This window comes from Coregonus lavaretus (genome assembly GCF_964263955.1).
Source record: "Coregonus lavaretus genome assembly, chromosome: 39".
Classification (NCBI taxonomy): domain Eukaryota; kingdom Metazoa; phylum Chordata; class Actinopteri; order Salmoniformes; family Salmonidae; genus Coregonus; species Coregonus lavaretus.
Window position 1 is genome coordinate 14093834 of NC_140026.1, and position 18130 is coordinate 14111963.

General features: G+C 43.6%; 1 protein-coding gene across 1 annotated transcript; it reads left to right on the top strand.

Moving 5' to 3' along the window:
• The first annotated feature begins 9513 nt into the window (after positions 1–9513).
• Positions 9514–11571, top strand: LOC311113180 (acetylcholine receptor subunit beta-like). Its single transcript, XM_084156369.1, has 2 exons — positions 9514–10046; positions 10439–11571. The coding sequence occupies exons 1-2, from the start codon at positions 9930–9932 to the stop codon at positions 10574–10576; spliced, it is 255 nt and encodes an 84-aa protein (XP_084012495.1). The 5' UTR covers positions 9514–9929; the 3' UTR covers positions 10577–11571.
• Positions 11572–18130: the final 6559 nt, after the last annotated feature.

Here is an 18130-nt window from a genome sequence, read left to right on the forward strand (position 1 = left end):
GTGCAGATGAAGGGGAGGAGACAGGTTAAATAAGGATTTTTAAGCCTTGAGACATTTGAGACATGGATTGTGTATGTGTACCATTCAGAGGGTGAATGGGCAAGACAAAATATTTAAGTGCCTTTGTATGGGGGATGGTAGTAGGTGCCAGGCGCACCGGTTTGAGTGTGTTAAGAACTGCAACGCTGCTGAGTTTTTCAAGCTCAACAGTTTCCCATGTGTATCAAGAATGGTCCACCACCACCCAAATGACATCCAGCCAACTTGACACAACTGTGGGAAGCATTGGAGTCAACATGGGCCAGCGTCCCTGTGGAATGCTTTCAACACCTTGTGGATTCCATGCCCCGACGAATTGAGACTGTTCTGAGGGCAAAAGGGGGTGCAACTCAATAGTAGGAAGGTGTTCCTAATGGTTGTGTTCAGTAATATGGTGTCATAGCTCAGTTGAGTATTGAATACTGTTGCTTTAAGAATGTATCAGGCACGTTGTGCATGAACGGAGGTGTGAGGATTGGATGAGTGAGTTTTGTACGAGTTGTTAACATGTTGATCTGAAGTAAAGACGTTCAGTTTAATTGCACAACAAACCTCTGTGCATTTGTAACATTTGGCGACGAGGATGGCCGAGTTTAGCTTACATCCACCAACTCCATTTCTCCCGGTCCCTGGAGATCCACCTGTTCCATGGAATCGCTGGTTTCAATCCTTTCAGTTGTACATGGTAGCTATCAATCTGCATGGAGCTGCCGATGCACGAAAACTGGTGATTCTGTCTCGGTGCTGAGGGACAACGTGTCTTCTCCACTCTACAGCCAGTGGATAACAAGTTTACATCGGCGGTCCAAGCTCTCGAGGAACACTACAGTGGCTCACGCAGTGTGATCATGCATCGTTTTCTCTTCAGACAACGAGCTCAACTGCCGGGTGAGTCCGTAGCACAGTTTGTCTCCTCCTTGAGAGTGCTAGTGGGACCATGCAGATTCGGACCACTCGAAAACGAATTTGTTTGTGACGAGTTCATTGAAAAAACACCATGTGCCCCACTGAGGGAGAAATTATTGTTAGAGACCGATGATCTGACACATATTGGAAAACAAATGGAAGTTGCCCTTGCTGACCTACATACTGACAGAGTGCATCTCAGGGGGTGGGGCTTCACACACTGGCTGAGGCACCAGTGCAAAATGTGCCGGAAACCACTGGGGGGGGCGACGTTGTTCAAATTGTGGCTCCAGTGGGCATGCTACAAGAGCATCTACATGTCCAGCAAAGGGGCAACGCTGCAAGAAATGCACCAAATACACTCAGCGGTCCCGTTCTGTAAGCTTGTGTGGCCTACCACTTCGTGGCTGAGCTGTTGTTGCTCCTAGATGTTTCCACTTCACAATAACAGCACTTACAGTTGACCGGGGCAGCTCTGGCAGAACAGAAACTTTACGAACTGACTTGCTGGAAAGGTGGCATGTTGAAAGTCACTATGCTCTTCAGTAAGGCCATTCTACTGCCAATGTTTTTCTATGGAGATCGCATGGCTGTGTGCTCGATTTTATACACCTGTCAGCAACGGGTGTGGCTGAAATAGCCGAATCCACTAATTTGAATGGTTGTCCACATACTTTTGTATATATAGTGTAGGTATTTAGCAGGTGAATGATTCATTTTCTAATGATAATGCTAGCTAGCTAGCTATGGCTCCATACAGCTAGCTAGCTAGCTAGCTTAAAAATATCTTGCAAAATAACTTTACTTAATCGATTTCAGTAGCTAGCATCAGACTACAACATAGAGTTACAAACTCTTAATAACAATGACTTGGACAATAGCTTCCAAGAACGTATTACAACGGAGAAAAAAGCTTGCTACCTTGCCAGAAAACAAAGACATTTAAACATGACAGCTAACAGCTGGGCTTCATTGGTGGACATTGCACAATCAGTCAGTGGTAACCTGGTAACGCATGCCGTGATTGACAGGTGTTTGCGCCTGACAACACAGCTCATGTGAGCTGTTTCCAACCAACCAGTGTAGAGTATGCTGGTCTATGAAAACCTAATTTGATAGATTAGAAGAAACAGGTCCCACTTCCCACAGCTCCTGCTTTCGCTCCTTGCTTGCAAATTGCTGTTTGCGCATCTACAAATATTTTTGGCACTAAAGCACAGCCAAAAGTCTGAGCAAGCTAAATTGACTTGCATTTGTACAGATGCAAGTTTGCGAATGTGATTACAACTACAAATTATTCTTTCATGTTCATAATTATTCAGTTACACACTTACAAATTGTGTTTAAAACTACAAACATATTCTACTTGCTCAAATCATTGTCAATGATTTAACTTCATAATTCAATTGATGTCTCTGTGATGGGTGAGACAGGCAGCCATATTGGGTGTACCGATTCTCCCCATCATGGATTTAACAATGGTGGAAACTGCCTCTAGCCAAAGCTTGCACCAATTCAATGATTTTAAATCCTTTCTCATTTAAATTCTGATGGTAAAGATGGCAATGAGAAGTTGAACCCCCTAACCACAGATCTCAGATAACATTGTGAAAGTAGTGACCTAGGCTGAGCCTCAATTGTCACCCTTTTCCCAACATAATGCACTCTTTTGACCATTTTCCTATTTGAGCCTTAGGGTCGATTTATACCTGGGCGACTCAGACGAGTTAAGTACCGTCGCTTTTATGTGAATTAAATTCGGAGCATGTTGAGAGCATGTCGGGAGTGCGTTGGTCAAAATTCTCCTGGAGAATCTGATCGTCTCGTCGGTTCGACCTCCTATGACATTAGCAAATCACGAGTCATTCCCCACAGAGCGCAGGGGTGTTCCCATATCATAGCACATGTCAGTATGGATTGAGCCCAGCGCAAACAATGCATGTGTCATCTCATCAGCTGGTAACTTTTTTCCTGCTGTGACAGGTAAATTTGCTGCAGCATAGCCTGCATAGCCTATAAACACAATGAGACTGATGGAACACATCAAAACGTTTAGCTTAAAATATTTACAAACTATTATTTCTTCACATTTTAAGCGCGGTAATGCGTACACGGCAATACTCGTGAATGTTCCTAAATGTTAAGAAAAAAATGAAAGAGGAGAGATCTAAAGATGCAACAACTAGCATGGGTTGCTAATATGACACAGGATTGTGCCTTTGGCTGCTGAAAGAAAGGAGAACAGAAGATAAATGCTGGTTTCAATGGCATATGAGGAAGTATTTATAAAATAATTCCCTCAATGATTCTATGACTGGATTTTGGTTATAGGTTACTTTGAAGCAAGGTAAGACATGTCTCATTATATTAAGTAAAACGTCCATGTTTCAAACATGTGCGCAACAGGCACTGTCCTTTCTCTCTGCTCTTGTGACCATTTGATCTGAACGAGTAGCCTATGTCGACAGAATCAAGTATTAATCAAGCATTATGGCCAATCAAAGCTCAAAAGTTTTTAATTGTCCTGCCACTTTTTTTTGGGTGTGCTATCAGGACCACATCGGACTCATATGAATTGCTTGTTAGGCCATGTGGTGGGGGCTGTCTTGGAAATTCTAATCAAAAGGAAGAGAGACTGCAGATTCTTCAAACAATCATACTTTAATATTGATTAATTGCAATAATGGAGCTGGTCAACGAACCATCCGTAGGTGATTCGTTGAGAGCCCGACAATACAGAGAACGCAAGGGGTTTATATAGAAACCCCAAAACTGCTTAGTCATCACTTTGTGTCAACCTTGTGGTCGAGTGCACCGGGGGTTAGTTTCTCAGGAAGAGGATGCTTTAGAACAATAACGAGTCTGTTTCTGCTCCTTGAGCTATCTATGGTTTCCAGATGTGTCCTTGGCTGTATGCTCAGAACGGCTGTGGGGAGTGAAAGTGGGAGAGAGGAACCAACCCTGAGGCGGGGGAAGTGGTGAAACTATCTTGTAGTTTCACCCCTCCATATGTGCACAGCAATATGCCTTCTTTATTGCTTTAAGCAGAGAGCTCTTTACCATTACTAAGCTCCTATACTACGCTCCTATTATAAAGCTACAAATAATTATATAGGTACATCTAATAGATCCTGCAAACATATAATTTTTCCCTCACAGGGCTTTACAATGAGTTGGTTCTGGCGGTGTTGGAACCGAATCTGATGGTTGTCTGCTGCATATAATTTGAGTTTAATCCACGGTCTTTCTGAATCTGAATCTGTTGGGGAAGAATCACCTCTGGTAACATGTTCTGCCCCCTAGTGTCCCCTAAATTGAATTCTATCGTAATTTACTAAAAAGCAGCCACCAAGGGATTCATACAATGAGGACTAAATGGATAACTTAGTGTTTTATCCCTTTTTACCATTTACACACAGAGTCTCACTCACAGTCACGCAAGCAATCGCACACACGCACAGCCACGAACACACACACACACACACACACACACACAGAAACCCAGCCACCTACATCTTTATTAACCTCCACTCTAAATCTACTGACGGGGGAATGGGTGTACGAGGCCGTGAGAGAGAAGAGCGAGAGAGGGAGAGAAAAGGGAGGAGAGAAAATCATTGCTAAAATAATAATGATGATCAGCGCAAATCGCCTCTGACACATTAGGCCTGGTTTGCATGTGTTGGTGGTGGCTCGGCGACGGAGGAGAGGGGAGTGAGCATTAGAGCTATTCCACCCTGTTCTTCTGTCTCCGCTCAGTATTTGGCTGACATCCTCACGCACACACTGTTTTCAGAACTTTTTGGGGAGTAAAAATGTATTCCCATTAACAATCCTATTTTCCCTAACCCTGAACCTAACCCTAACACTCATCTTAAACCTAAATCCTTAACCCTAAACATAACCCTAACTCCTAACCCTAACCTTAACCCTAACCCTAACCTTTACCACAAACCCTAAACCTAACCCTTAAGCCTAAAATAGCATTTTAACAAATTCAGGGCATTACTTTTCAGAATTGTTCTTGTTTTCCTACCCTGTCAGGATATTCTGGTGATTTGTCAGGATATTTTGGTCCTGATAAGGTAGGACAACATGTACACACACACATGTCAGCAAAAACAGTACAGTGAATACTACAGTAAAGTCTGCAAGAATACTATAATATTTATACCATAGTATATTATAGTATTTTTTCATGTGGGACACCCACACACACCCAATGCACCCACCTCCTACCCACACACACATGATCTAGTCCCTCCACATCACTTCCAGTCTCTACCCCTCAGGCAGGTAGTTCATCCCAAAACCATGCCTCAGCATCCCTCTCTCTCCGTGTAAAACAGCACTGATGTTATTTACTGACCCTCTACTGGAGAGAGAGGAGCTGCTGTTTGCTGCTGAGGTCAGTGGCGCTTCACTCGCCTCGCTCGCCACAGAGACATGCACACACACACACATACATACATAAACTCTCTCACACACACATGCACACACACACCTCTGCATTGTAAAGCCAGGCTCTGCCTGGAATACCAAGTAGAGAGCCTACAGAGAGAGATAGAAGACCTGCCTGCTTGCCTTTGTGATTCTGTATGACCACACTGTAGCCAGGCTGAAGACACAGCACCATGCTGATCCCTGGTGGTATCTATGGAGAACTGCAACACTAACAGCTTTCAGTCTCTACAGGCCTACAGCAAGACAGGGGTGTTTCAGAAAAAAATATATGTTAGTAAGTGCTTAATTTGTAAATCGGGAGGTGCCGGAAGAAAAAGTGAGCGCGAGAGGGTTGTGACCTGGGGGGCTCTGAGGTATGAAAAAAATAACTTTATAATAAAGCATTGGATGCATATCAGCATTTGCGCAGTGGAATAGAGCAGTAGAGTAGAGGCGCATGCAGAAGTTGCACACATGGGGAATTTTTATGGTAGCCATATGGTCCGATTTTTTTGTTGCCTTTTATAAACGCATTTCATGCAATTCTACACCATTTTACATGACTGGAGACTTTAGCAAAATATTTTTTTATACCGCACAAATGATTGAAATGACAAGCTACATAGCACTGACAAACTGATAATCTGAGATCAATAAAAATGACCTCTTCTTGAATCAATCAATAGCATAGGTTTAGGTGTGTGGAGACTCATATTGTACAATATGAGGAGCAAATTATACAGTCGCGGTCAAAAGTTGAGGATGACACAAATACTAATTTTCACAAAGTCTGCTGCCTCAGTTTTGATGATGGCAATTTGCATATACTGCAGAATGTCATGAAACGTGATCAGATGAATTGCAATTAATTGCAAAGTCCCTCTTTGCCATGAAAATGAACTTAATCCCCAAAAAACATTTCCACTGCATTTCAGCCCTGCCACAAAAGGACCAGCTGCCATCATGTCAGTGATTCTCTCGTTAACACAGGTGAGAGTGTTGACGAGGACAAGGCTGGAGATCACTCTGTCATGCTGATTGAGTTAGAAAAACAGACTGGAAGCTTTAAAAGGAGGGTGGTGCTTGAAATCATTGTTCTTCCTCTGTTAACCATGGTTACCTGCAAGGAAACACGTGCCATCATCATTGCTTTGCACAAAAAGGGCTTCACAGGCAAGGATATTGCTGCTAGTAAGATTGCACCTAAATCAACCATTTATCGGATCATCAAGAACTTCAAGGAGAGAGGTTCAATTGTTGTGAAGAAGGCGTCAGGGCGCCCAAGAAAGTCCAGCAAACGCCAGGACCGTCTCCTAAAGTTGATCCAGCTGCGGGATCAGGGCACCACAAGTGCAGAGCTTACTCAGGAATGGCAGCAGGCAGGTGCGAGTGCATTTGCACACACAGTGAGGCGAAGACTTTTGGAGGATGGCCTGGTGTCATGAAGGGCAGCAAAGAAGCCACTTCTCTCCAGGAAAAACATCAGGGACAGACTGATATTCTGCAAAAGGTACAGGGATTGGACTGCTGAGGACTGGGGTAAAGTCATTTTCTCTGATGAATCCCCTTTCCGATTGTTTGGGGCATCCGGAAAAAATCTTGTCCGGAGAAGACAAGGTGAGTGCTACCATCAGTCCTGTGTCATGCCAACAGTAAAGCATCCTGAGACCATTCATGTGTGGGGTTGCTTCTCAGCCAAGGGAGTGGGCTCACTCACAATTTTGCCTAAGAACACAGCCATGAATAAAGAATGGTACCAACACATCCTCCGAGAGCAACATCTCCCAACCATCCAAGAACAGTTTGGTGATGACCAATGCCTTTTCCAGCATGATGGAGCACCTTGCCATGAGGCAAAAGTGATAACTAAGTGGCTCGGGGAAAAAAACATAGACATTTTGGGTCCATGGCCAGGAAACTCCCCAGACCTTGATCCCATTGAGAACTTGTGGTCAATCCTCAAGAGGCGGGTGGACAAACAAAAACCCACAACTTCTGACAAACTCCAAGCATTGATTATGCAAGAATGGGCTGCCATCAGTCAGGATGTGGCCCAGAAGTTAATTGACAGCATGCCAGGGCGGATTGCAGAGGTCTTGAAAAAGAAGGGTCAACACTGCAAATATTGACTCTGTGTATAAACTTAATGTAAATGTCAATAAAAGCCTTTGACACTTATGGAATGCTTGTAATTATATTTCAGTATACCATAGTAACATCTGACAAAAATATCTCAAAACACTGAAGCAGCGAACTTTGTGAAGACCAATACTTGTGTCATTCTCAAAACTTTTGACCACGACTGTAGTCCTAAAAAAGCTTTCCAGTTTCACTGACCCAATGATGTGCAGCTCACTCACTGACGATGGCCTATGAGCTCCTGCCAAAGCCTATCTCTCTAGTCTTGCTGAAACAATGCTGTTTGCTCAATAGGCCTATTTGGAAGTTTATAAAATATTTTGATAGCCTACGGACAGATTAGTCTTCTCTTTTCTGCAGGAGCCATTTGCTTTCCAATTTGTAATTTCCCGTGATTGTATTTGAAATATTGCGAAAAACCTGTTGTGGCTACATGCTGTTTGTCCTGTGAAAGATTTGCTGCCGGTTCCAGACTGTAGGCTATGCCTTGTTATTGGGCTACACATAATCCACAGCTAGGCAACTTTTTAAAATAAGATATTGATTCTCTGTGGCTAAATTATAGGCCTACTCCTGGTGAATCATTTAATTTCCTTCTGAACCGAAAGTAGTAATTCTTAAACTTTGGCAAATACATTTATATTTATCAGGAGTGCTGCAGCACCTCCAGCCCCCTTCCCGTGGCTATGATTATGTAAGGAAATAAATTATGAAGCGCAACGCTGGAGAGATGAGAGTTGCCGGGTCATGTCTATCAGAGCGGAGAGAAGGAGAGAGATCATAGAATCTAATTTTAGTTCCGTGAGAGATACAGGCACGGTTCTCTCGCTCACCACAGCAACGGCCATACACCTATCTAGTCCTTTCAGATACTGAATAAGAATATAAACACAACATGTAAAGTGTTGGTCCCATGTTTCATGATCTGAAACAAAAGATCCTAGAAATGTTCCATACACACAAAAAGCATATTTCTCTAAAGTGTTGAGCACAAATTTGTTTACATCCCGGTTAGTGAGCATTTCTCCTTTCTCAAGATAATCCATCCACCCGACAGTTGTGGCATATCAAGAAGCTGATTAAACAGCATGATCATTACACAGGTGCACCTTGTGCTGGGGACAATAAAAGATCACCCTAAAATGTGCAGGTTTGTCACACAACACAATGCCACATATGTCTCAAGTTTTGAGGGAGCGTGCAATTGGCATGATGACTGCAGGAATGTCCACCAGAGCTGTTGCCAGATAATTGAATGTTAATTTCTCTACCATAAGCCGGCTCCAATGTTGTTTTAGAGAATTTGGCAGTATGTCCCAGAACCAAGACCTCCACATCCGGCTTCTTCACCTGCGGGATCGTCTGAGACCAGCCACCCGGACAGCTGATGAAACTGTGGGTTTGCACAACTGAAGAATTTTTGCGCAAACTGTCAGAAACCGTCTCAGGGAAGCTCATCTTGACCTGACTGCAGTTCGGCGTCGTAACCGACTTCAGTATGCAAATACTCACCTTTGATGGTCACTAGCACGCTGGAGAAGTGTGCTCTTCACAGATGAATCCCAGTTTCAACTGTACTGGGCAGATGGCAGTCGTGTGGGAGAGCGGTTTGCTGATGTCAACTTTGTGAACAGAGTGCCCCATGGTGGCGGTGGGGTTATGGTATGGGTAGGCATAAGCTACGAACAATGAACACAATTGCATTTTATCGATGGCAATTTGAATGCACAGACATACTGTTACGAGATACTGAGGCCTATTGTCCTGCCATTCATCTGCCACCATCACCTCATGTTTCAGCATGATAATGCACGGCGCCATGTCACAGGGATCTGTACACAATTCCTGGAAGCTGAAAATGTCCCAGCTCTTCTATGGCCTACATACTCACCAGAAATGTCACCCATTGAGCATGTTTGGGATGCTCTGGATCAATGGGTACGACAGCGTGTTCCAGTTCCCGCCAATGTCCAGCAACTTCGCACAGCCATTGATGAGGAGTGGGACAACATTCAGCAGGCCACAATCAACAGCCTGATCAACTCTATGCGAAGGAGATGTGTCGCGCTGCATGAGGCAAATGGTGGTCACACCAGATACTGACAGGTTTTCTGATTCACTCCCATACCTTTTTTAAGGTGTCTGTGACCAACCGATGCATATCTGCATACCCAGTCATGTGAAATCCATAGATTAGGGCCTAATGAATTTATTTCAATTGACTGATTTCCTTATATGAACTGTAACTCAGTAAAATCTTTGAAATTGTTGCATGTTGTGTTTATATTTTTGATCAGTGTACATGAAGTGCATAGGTGTTAGTAGTTTATTCAGGATTGGGCATTAGTGTGTTTAACCCCTTCCCTCCCTTCTTGTGTATCTATAGGTACCAGTCAGATGGTATGTGTACTGACCTGAGGAAGTTCATTGACGGGCCAAGCCACTTCCTCACTCTGCCTCCAGAGCTCAAGACTGCCATCGATGCCATCACCTACATCGCTGAGAAGGACTTTGCTGCTGTGAGTAAATGACACAAATGAGTTGAAAAGGAAAGTAGCTATCTAAGCTTTTTCAAAAGTTTCCTCTACATTTCCTACCATCTCAATCTATTTTCGGACTGTTCTATTTTTCGAGAATTGTTTAAATTATTTTCCTGCACTGATATCTGCCTATTCCTGTCATTCATTCTTTTTCTCTTTTCTCTCTCTATCCTTTCACTTTCTTCTCTTTTCTCCCCCTCTATTTTCGGACTGTTCTATTTTTCGAGAATTGTTTAAATTATTTTCCTGCACTGATATCTGCCTATTCCTGTCATTCATTCTTTTTCTCTTTTCTCTCTCTATCCTTTCACTTTCTTCTCTTTTCTCCCCCCCCCCCTCCCCCTCCCCTCCCTCCCTCCCTCCCACCCCAGCTGAGGAAGGACTTGCTGTACGTAGTCATGGTAGTCAATCGTATGTTCCTGTGGATCTTCACCACTGTGGGAACCCTGGGTATCTTCACCGACGCCAGCTTCAACCACACCCCCAGCAACCCCTTCAAGTACCCCTAACATGGGATAGACACACCCACACACACACATTACAAATTTACCAGTAAATCTATATATTTACAGTAACTCATACATGAACACACACGCACGCACACACTAATAAGATGCCCAAACTTACTTCACCAAATCCCTTGAAGCCTACCTTGACAGTTGTCTCCAGCGTCCAAAGCACAGACATGTGTAGCTAGATCCTCCTGCACACACTTTTCTTACCTCCAGCGATGCCTTGAATAACAGCTACTGTACAGTCTATGAGTAGCTATGTACTGTGCATGTGTTCTTTTCTATATCTGCTGTCCTGAAGTGTGACATTCCCAGGTTGGAAGACTCCTTGAATCAGGATGGAAGCAGGAAATCCGGCAATCATCCAACCGACAGAATTTCTGGAAAACCTGAGATTTTTTTTGAAAGTTTACCGGAATTTGGCAACCGTAGACAAGACTGTAGTTGTAGTGTTACTTCTGTATGTATTTATTGACATGTATTTGTTTGGTGTGAGAAGATAAAGACCTTGAACACCACATAAAGGAGCAAGTGCATGCATTTCATTACCAGTGTGAGAATTTGTGTTTGCAAAGCTAGCGCGTGCTAGCGATATATATGTACCTCTGGTAATCTGTTGTGTATTTTAGTGTGTGAGGGCTATTCTTGTATTCAGGAGTGGAATAGCATGCTCATACACACACAAAACACACACACACACACGCACACTCTTTTCACCAGCTGTACCAACAACCTGTGGAATTCCCATTACTGTAGGAACCTGTGCCACACACAAACACACACACAAGCCTCCCTCCATCATTCTCCCTCTTCTCTCTCTCCCTTTCTCTCTCTCTCTCTCTCTCTCTCTCTCTCTCTCTCTCTCTCTCTCTCTCTCTCTCTCTCTCTCTCTCTCTCTCTCTCTCTCTCTCTCTCTCTCACTATCTCCCATACACACATACACACACATACACACACCTGTTCGTTAAGCTTGTTGTGCTTTCGTTTTTTAAATAAAGATCTGAGAACTAAATTCAAAGGCTCCATCTGTTGTCAGAATGTGATCCCTGTGCCATATGTAATAATAGAGAACACACACACAGGCCTCGTCACCTGCTGGACCAGTTATATTAATAACATCACACACTGGACACTGGACACTGGTCATCTGGGACCACTGCACTGGACACTACTGTACAGGCCTAGGCTTCCCTAAGGCCTGTGTGTGTGTGTGTGTGCGTGCATACATGCGTGTTTAGAGAGAGGCTGAACTCATAGAGGGCTTTGGATTACTTTTCAATAAAGAAAGTGAGATGTTTAGGTTATATGTTAGTTCAGAAAGAAAAACACCAAGTGTACGTTTAACCATTTATCAGAAAAGATTACAACGAATGTCTTGGCGTTAGGCTCTGCACTTTCAGGGTAGCTCACTGCCAGAGCGAAGCGTCCTATAAAGATGATAAAATAACTATATGATATGCTATACCAAATCCCCTGAAGGAAGAAACATAGAACCCACAGGTGGAGACTGAGGTAGTGGTTGCATATCAGAAAACAACAAGCAAAGTGTGTAACAGCTAGTTACAGCAGAAACGCAGCGGCAGCAAGAGACACTAGCGCATGCGTGCGCGTGACATCTGACATCGAAGAAGATGTCCCTGCAGTGGATAGTTGCCGTCTGCTATTTTGTGTGATTTTTTACGCTAATCATAACTTTTTTTGTACATAATGTCTCTGCATTATTAACTATGATCGAAAACCAGGGGTTGGAACAGGTTCAGGGAACAGAACAGAAAACCGGAAACATTTTTCAAGAAACAAAATAAGAACCGGGAACGAAAGCGATCTATACCATTCCAGAATATAACCCTTATTTTAAAAGCATGGGAACCGGTTAATAATATTCTTTAATAATGTTAAATGAATTTCCAGGTATTTTTTCCCAGTCACACAAAAAAACCAACAAAGCGCCTATGCAAAGCCCTCCCTCTGTCAATCAGAAACTTCTTCCAGTGTCTGCCTGCCAGCGGAAGATCTTTGCCAGTGTGTGCGTGTAGGCTACCTTCCCCTCCCCCTCCGAAGCATGGCTGCAGCCTACTGACCTTGCTACTTACGTTATTTTAAATTAGAGAAGCATGGATTAACTTTTTCTATGCTAGTTAGGGATACTATATTTATCACATTTCACATTGTATTCATTCACTACAATACGGGCCAGAAGGTTGAGGGTTCTCTGACCACAACAGACAAAATCACTCTCCCTGCCTGTTTCATTACACTGGGTTCTGTGCCGATGCACCACACAATCAAAAAACAAAGCATACTGACTTCAGGCACTTCAATATCATGGTTTGCGTTTTCAACACCACAATAAATAGACTGTGTCAATCTCGGGAAAAACAGTAAATACATCCCTCCCTACTCAGCAGGCTTACCCAGTATCGAAGGCTTGGCTTGACAATTTCTGAATGTCATTAAACTTTTTGGTATTTTGTAACACGTCTCTTTCCATTCATTGATTGGCCGCTGCACTGTTTGGATTGACTGATTCTATTTGTCAGTTTAAAAAATGCATATATACACAAAGATTTTCTAAAGTATTGCACAATAAAGTCGGGGACATATTTCCATTGTGGTACCTATTTTTTTACATAAATACAGTACATTCGCAATGTATTCAGACCCCTTGACTTTTTCCACATTTTGTTACGTTACAGCCTTATTCTAAAATGGATTAAATTGTTTTTCCCCCTCATCAATCTACAAACAATACCCCACTATGACAAAGCAAAAAAACGTTTTTAGAGATTTTTGCAAATGTGTAAAAAAATACAAATACAAAATATCACATTTACATAAGTATTCAGACCCTTTACTCAGTACTTTGTTGAAGCACCTTTGGCAGCTATTACAGCCTTGATTCTTCTTGGGTATCACATTTACATTTACATTTTAGTCATTTAGCAGACTCTCTTATCCAGAGCGACTTACCGGTATGACGCTACAAGCTTGGCACACCTGTATTTGGGGAGTTTCTCCCATTCTTTTCTGCATATCCTCTCAAGCTCTGTCAGGTTGGATGGGGAGTGTCACTGCACAGCTATTTTCAGGTCTCTCTAGAGATGTTAGATCGGGTTGAAGTCCGGGCTCTGACTGGGCCACTCAAGGACATTCAGAGACTTGTCCCGAAGCAACTCCTGCGTTGTCTTGGCTGTGTGCTTAGGGTTGTTGTCCTGTTGGAAGGTGAACCTTCACCCCAGTCTGAGGTCCTGAGTGCTCTGGAGTAGGTTTTCATCAAAGATCTCTCTGAACTTTGCTCCGTTCATCTTTCCCTTGATCCTGACTAGTCTCCCAGTCCCTGCCACTGAAAAACATCCCCCCAGCATGATTCTGCCACCACCATGCGTCACCGTAGGGATGGTGCCAGGTTTCCTCCAGATGTGACGCTTTGCATTCAGGCCAAAGAGTTCTTGGTTCCATCAGACCAGAGAATCTTGTTTCTCATGGTCTGAGAGTCCTTTAAGTGCCTTTTGGCAAACTCCAAGTGGGCTGTCATGTGCCTTTTACTGAGGAGTGGCTTCCGTCTGGCCACTCTACCATAAAGGCCTGATTGGTGGAGTGCTGCAGAGATGATTGTCCTTCTGGAAGGTTCTCCCATCTCCACAGAGGAACTTTGGAGCTCTGTCAGAGTGACCATTGGGTTCTTGGTCACCTCACTGACCAAAGCCCTTCTCCCCCGATTGCTCAGTTTGGCCGGATGGCCAGCTCTAGTAAGAGTCTTGGTGGTTCCAAACTTATTCCATTAAAGAATGATGGAGGCCACTGTGTTCTTGGGAACCTTCAATGCTGCAAAAAATTGTTGCTACCCATTCCCAGATCTGTGCCTCGACACAATCCTGTCTCGGAGCTCTACGGACAATTCCTTCGACCTCATGGCTTGGTTTTTGCTCTGACATGCACTGTGGGACCTTATATTGACAGGTGTGTGCCTTTCCAAATCATGTTCAATCCATTGAATTTACCACAGGTGGACTCCAATCAAGTTTTAGAAACATCTCAAGGATGAGCTCAGGTGCATCTCAAGGATGCACCTGAGCTCAAAGTCGAGGATTTTTATTTATTTAATCAATTTTAGAATAAGGCAGTAACGTAACAAAATGTAGAAAAAGTCAATGGGTCTGAATATTTCCGAATGCACTGTACATATACAATTACATAGATACAGACACATTACAGAGATAGAGATGAAAAAATGCTCAACCTCCAGATGAGTATGAGGGGGAAGTTTAAGTACAATTCTTACAAGCTTGTTTGGCTGGTAGCTTATTCTTTAGATGCTTGGGGCTGCTGGTGAACCATGATGTGCAGGCATAATCAAAGTGACACTGGACTACCACACTTGCCAGAGTCTTTAGGGTGTCTCTAGCTAGGTTTCCATCCAATTGGCGACAGTTTTCATGTGAATATTCTAAAATCTTCATAAAAAGAATGAGCCATTTCAGAGTTTCCTTTAGGAAAGTTTGGCGCCGGACAACATTACCGGACAGTTGAGAAATTTAACGGACATCCATATGCATTCAGATCCAACCTGGCGCAGCCAGCAACATCAATAAATTACATGTCCTTAAAAACAGCCTATAACATATTCGATCCGAATATGTTGTATAAAGATAAGCATTATATTGTTAGATTATAGGAGTAACTCTGTTAGGCCTGAAACATTCTTCCTCACCTCAAGTTCAACTGTCGGAGTCAGTTGGAGCACCGGGGTGCACTGCCTTCATATCATAGGCCTGCAGTAGCTAAAGCGTAATAATAGCCACACCATAAATTAATAATACCAAAAGCTTACCTTGACTTGGAAGAGTTCCGGTGTTGGATAGCCTTAGCCAGCTAGCTAATATAGCATCCCTCTCTGTTTGAGACAGGTGTTTGAATGGGCTAAACTAGCTACAGTAGCTGCATTCACTAGCTAAGTAAGAAAATGTGAAAGTGAAAAATATACAATGAAATATTTTTCTCTCTCTCTCTTGCTTCTCAAGCTGTTTGAAACTGTTCAACTACTGTCTTTCTCTCTCTTTGAGTTAACTACTTACCACATTTTCTGCACTGCAGTGCTAGCTAGCTGTAGCTTATGCTTTCAGTACTAGATTAATTACCTGATCCTTTAATTGGGTGGACAACATGTCAGTTCATGCTGCAAGAGTTCTGATAGGTTGGAGGACATCCTCCGGAAGTCGTCATAATTACTGTGTAAGTCTATGGAGGGGGTGAGAACCATGAGCCTCCTAGGCCAATGTACCCAGAGGTACAGAACCTAGCTGTCCTCAGGCTACACCATTGTGCTACCCCAGAGAGTGCTGTTGAGGATACTGTAGACCTTCATTGCAAAACAGTGTGTTTTAATCAATTATTTGATGACATGAATATATTTAGTATAGTTTTATCTAAAAAATAATAAATGTTTTAATGTTTCACTATTTTTTTTTACTCCACTGGTGCATAGCTACCTAAATTACCTCGTACCCCTGCTCATCGACTCTGTAATGCTACTCCCTGTATATAGCCATGTGATTTCGTTATTCACTGTGAATGTATTCTTTGTGTCACTATTTCAGTTTTTATTTTTGTGTCTTTATCTTTCTCTCTGCATTGTTGGAAAAGGACCCGTAAATAAGCATTTCACTGTTAGTCTACACCTGTTGTTTACGAAGCATGTGACAAATAACATTTGATTTGATTTGATGTGTACAACTGGTCAACTTAAATAGACCGCATGTAAGTGGAGCGTGAATCCAGTTCATGCAATATCCACTGATGTGATCAGCTGATGCCACAACACTCAGCTTTCCTTTCTGAACTGGCTTCGCTTTATTTAGAGATACTTACTGTTATTTAGAGAAAGTATATGGATGAGAATCATTGGAGAAACCCTCCCAGCACACACAAGTAAAGGAGTGGACATTGTCTTCTTTGTATCCTGCAATGGGCAGTTTGTGTACGTTTTCAGTTCTTCATTCACCTCTGTGGTCAATGCCACGTGACTGAACTAGGTGAAATGTGTCATTGTCAACACACACAGCTGGGTACCCATCCATACAGAGATGAAACGGCACCCTATTCCCTATGAGCCCTAGTCAAAATAAGTGCACTAAATAGGGAATGGGGTGCCATTTTGGGAATCACACAGGGTGTCTGACACAGTGGCATTATGGGACAGTGGAGCACTGACTGGCTGACTGAGACACACACACACAACTGTGTTTATATTGAGAGTAGTGCAGGCAGGAGGGGAGGTTCCAGTTATGTCCCCCAACTCTGAACCTGTCTCAGATTTATCACCTGTTTGTGTTTGTATCCTCTGGCAACACCTCCGCCAGGCTCGCCCTCTGACCTCCACAGGAGCAGTGTCAAACGAGAAATAACGACAGGGAGGGCAGGGGAGAGAGAGAGAGAGAGAGAGAGAGATGGAGTAAGGGGCGAGAGAGAGAGAGTAGGACAGGGATGGAGGAAGAGCGAGAATGAGAGAGATGGGGGGAGGGGCAGAAAGAGAGTAGGGGAGAAAGCGAGAGTAAAGAAAAAGGGAGGAAGCCATCATACATGGTGGACCAGGTGTTTGACCTGACCAGCAGAAACTCAGGCCTCCACTAGTTATAGACCAAGGCCCATAGTTTCTCCTGGTCAGGTAATGTCATTCAGTCCCTATTTATTTCTGACGTGTTTAGCCCTTCAGACGGCCTTCTAGCCTGATTACCTGTGTTGATAGTGATGTGATGTTTGAGTGTGTTGACCAGGTGTTGGACTCTGGACAGGGCTGGCTGTGGTGTTTTATGGTTGGTTTATGTCTGAGCTGGACTTCCCCCCAGTCCTTTCAATGCTCCACATATCATACACTGGGCAGAGCTGGGAATGCCATTCCACCAAAGGACAGACAGAGAGAGAGAGAGAGAGAGAGAGAGAGAGAGAGAGAGAGAGAGAGAGAGAGAGAGAGAGAGAGAGAGAGAGAGAGAGGGCAACATACAGTCTAACTAAACAGACACAGATGGCCAGACAGAGATAAATTGATGGAGTGAAAGAGAGAGAGACATTAGAGGGTAGCATGCAATTTGGCGACCTGGCAAGAAGGCAAAACAGGGAAGTAGTAGCATGTACAGTGAGGGTTCCACCAAAAGCACAGTGTGACCTGATGTGGGGCGTCTCCCCATCTGAACCTCCCCCCCCTTTGTTCTCCCCCAAAATATACCTATTGTCATGACCCGCCACCCCTCCCCCTTCGACCCAAACCACACCAACAGGTGTCTGACTATGGAGGCTTTCATAGTCCATAACACATTCCTACATCCTGTCACTCCCAGCACCGCCGGCCAATCAGGCGAGAGCGCCCCCAAGCAGATGACGCCCACCCAAAAAGAGAAGAGAGAGAGAGAGAGAGAGAGAGAGAGAGAGAGAGAGAGAGAAAAAAAAAAAGTTTGCACGCACAAGCAGGACTCAGCCTGGAAGGTTGGCATAGCTAAAGGTTGGTGTACCGGCTGTGGTGGCCTGTTCAACACTCTGGACCTGGGTGCGTGTGTG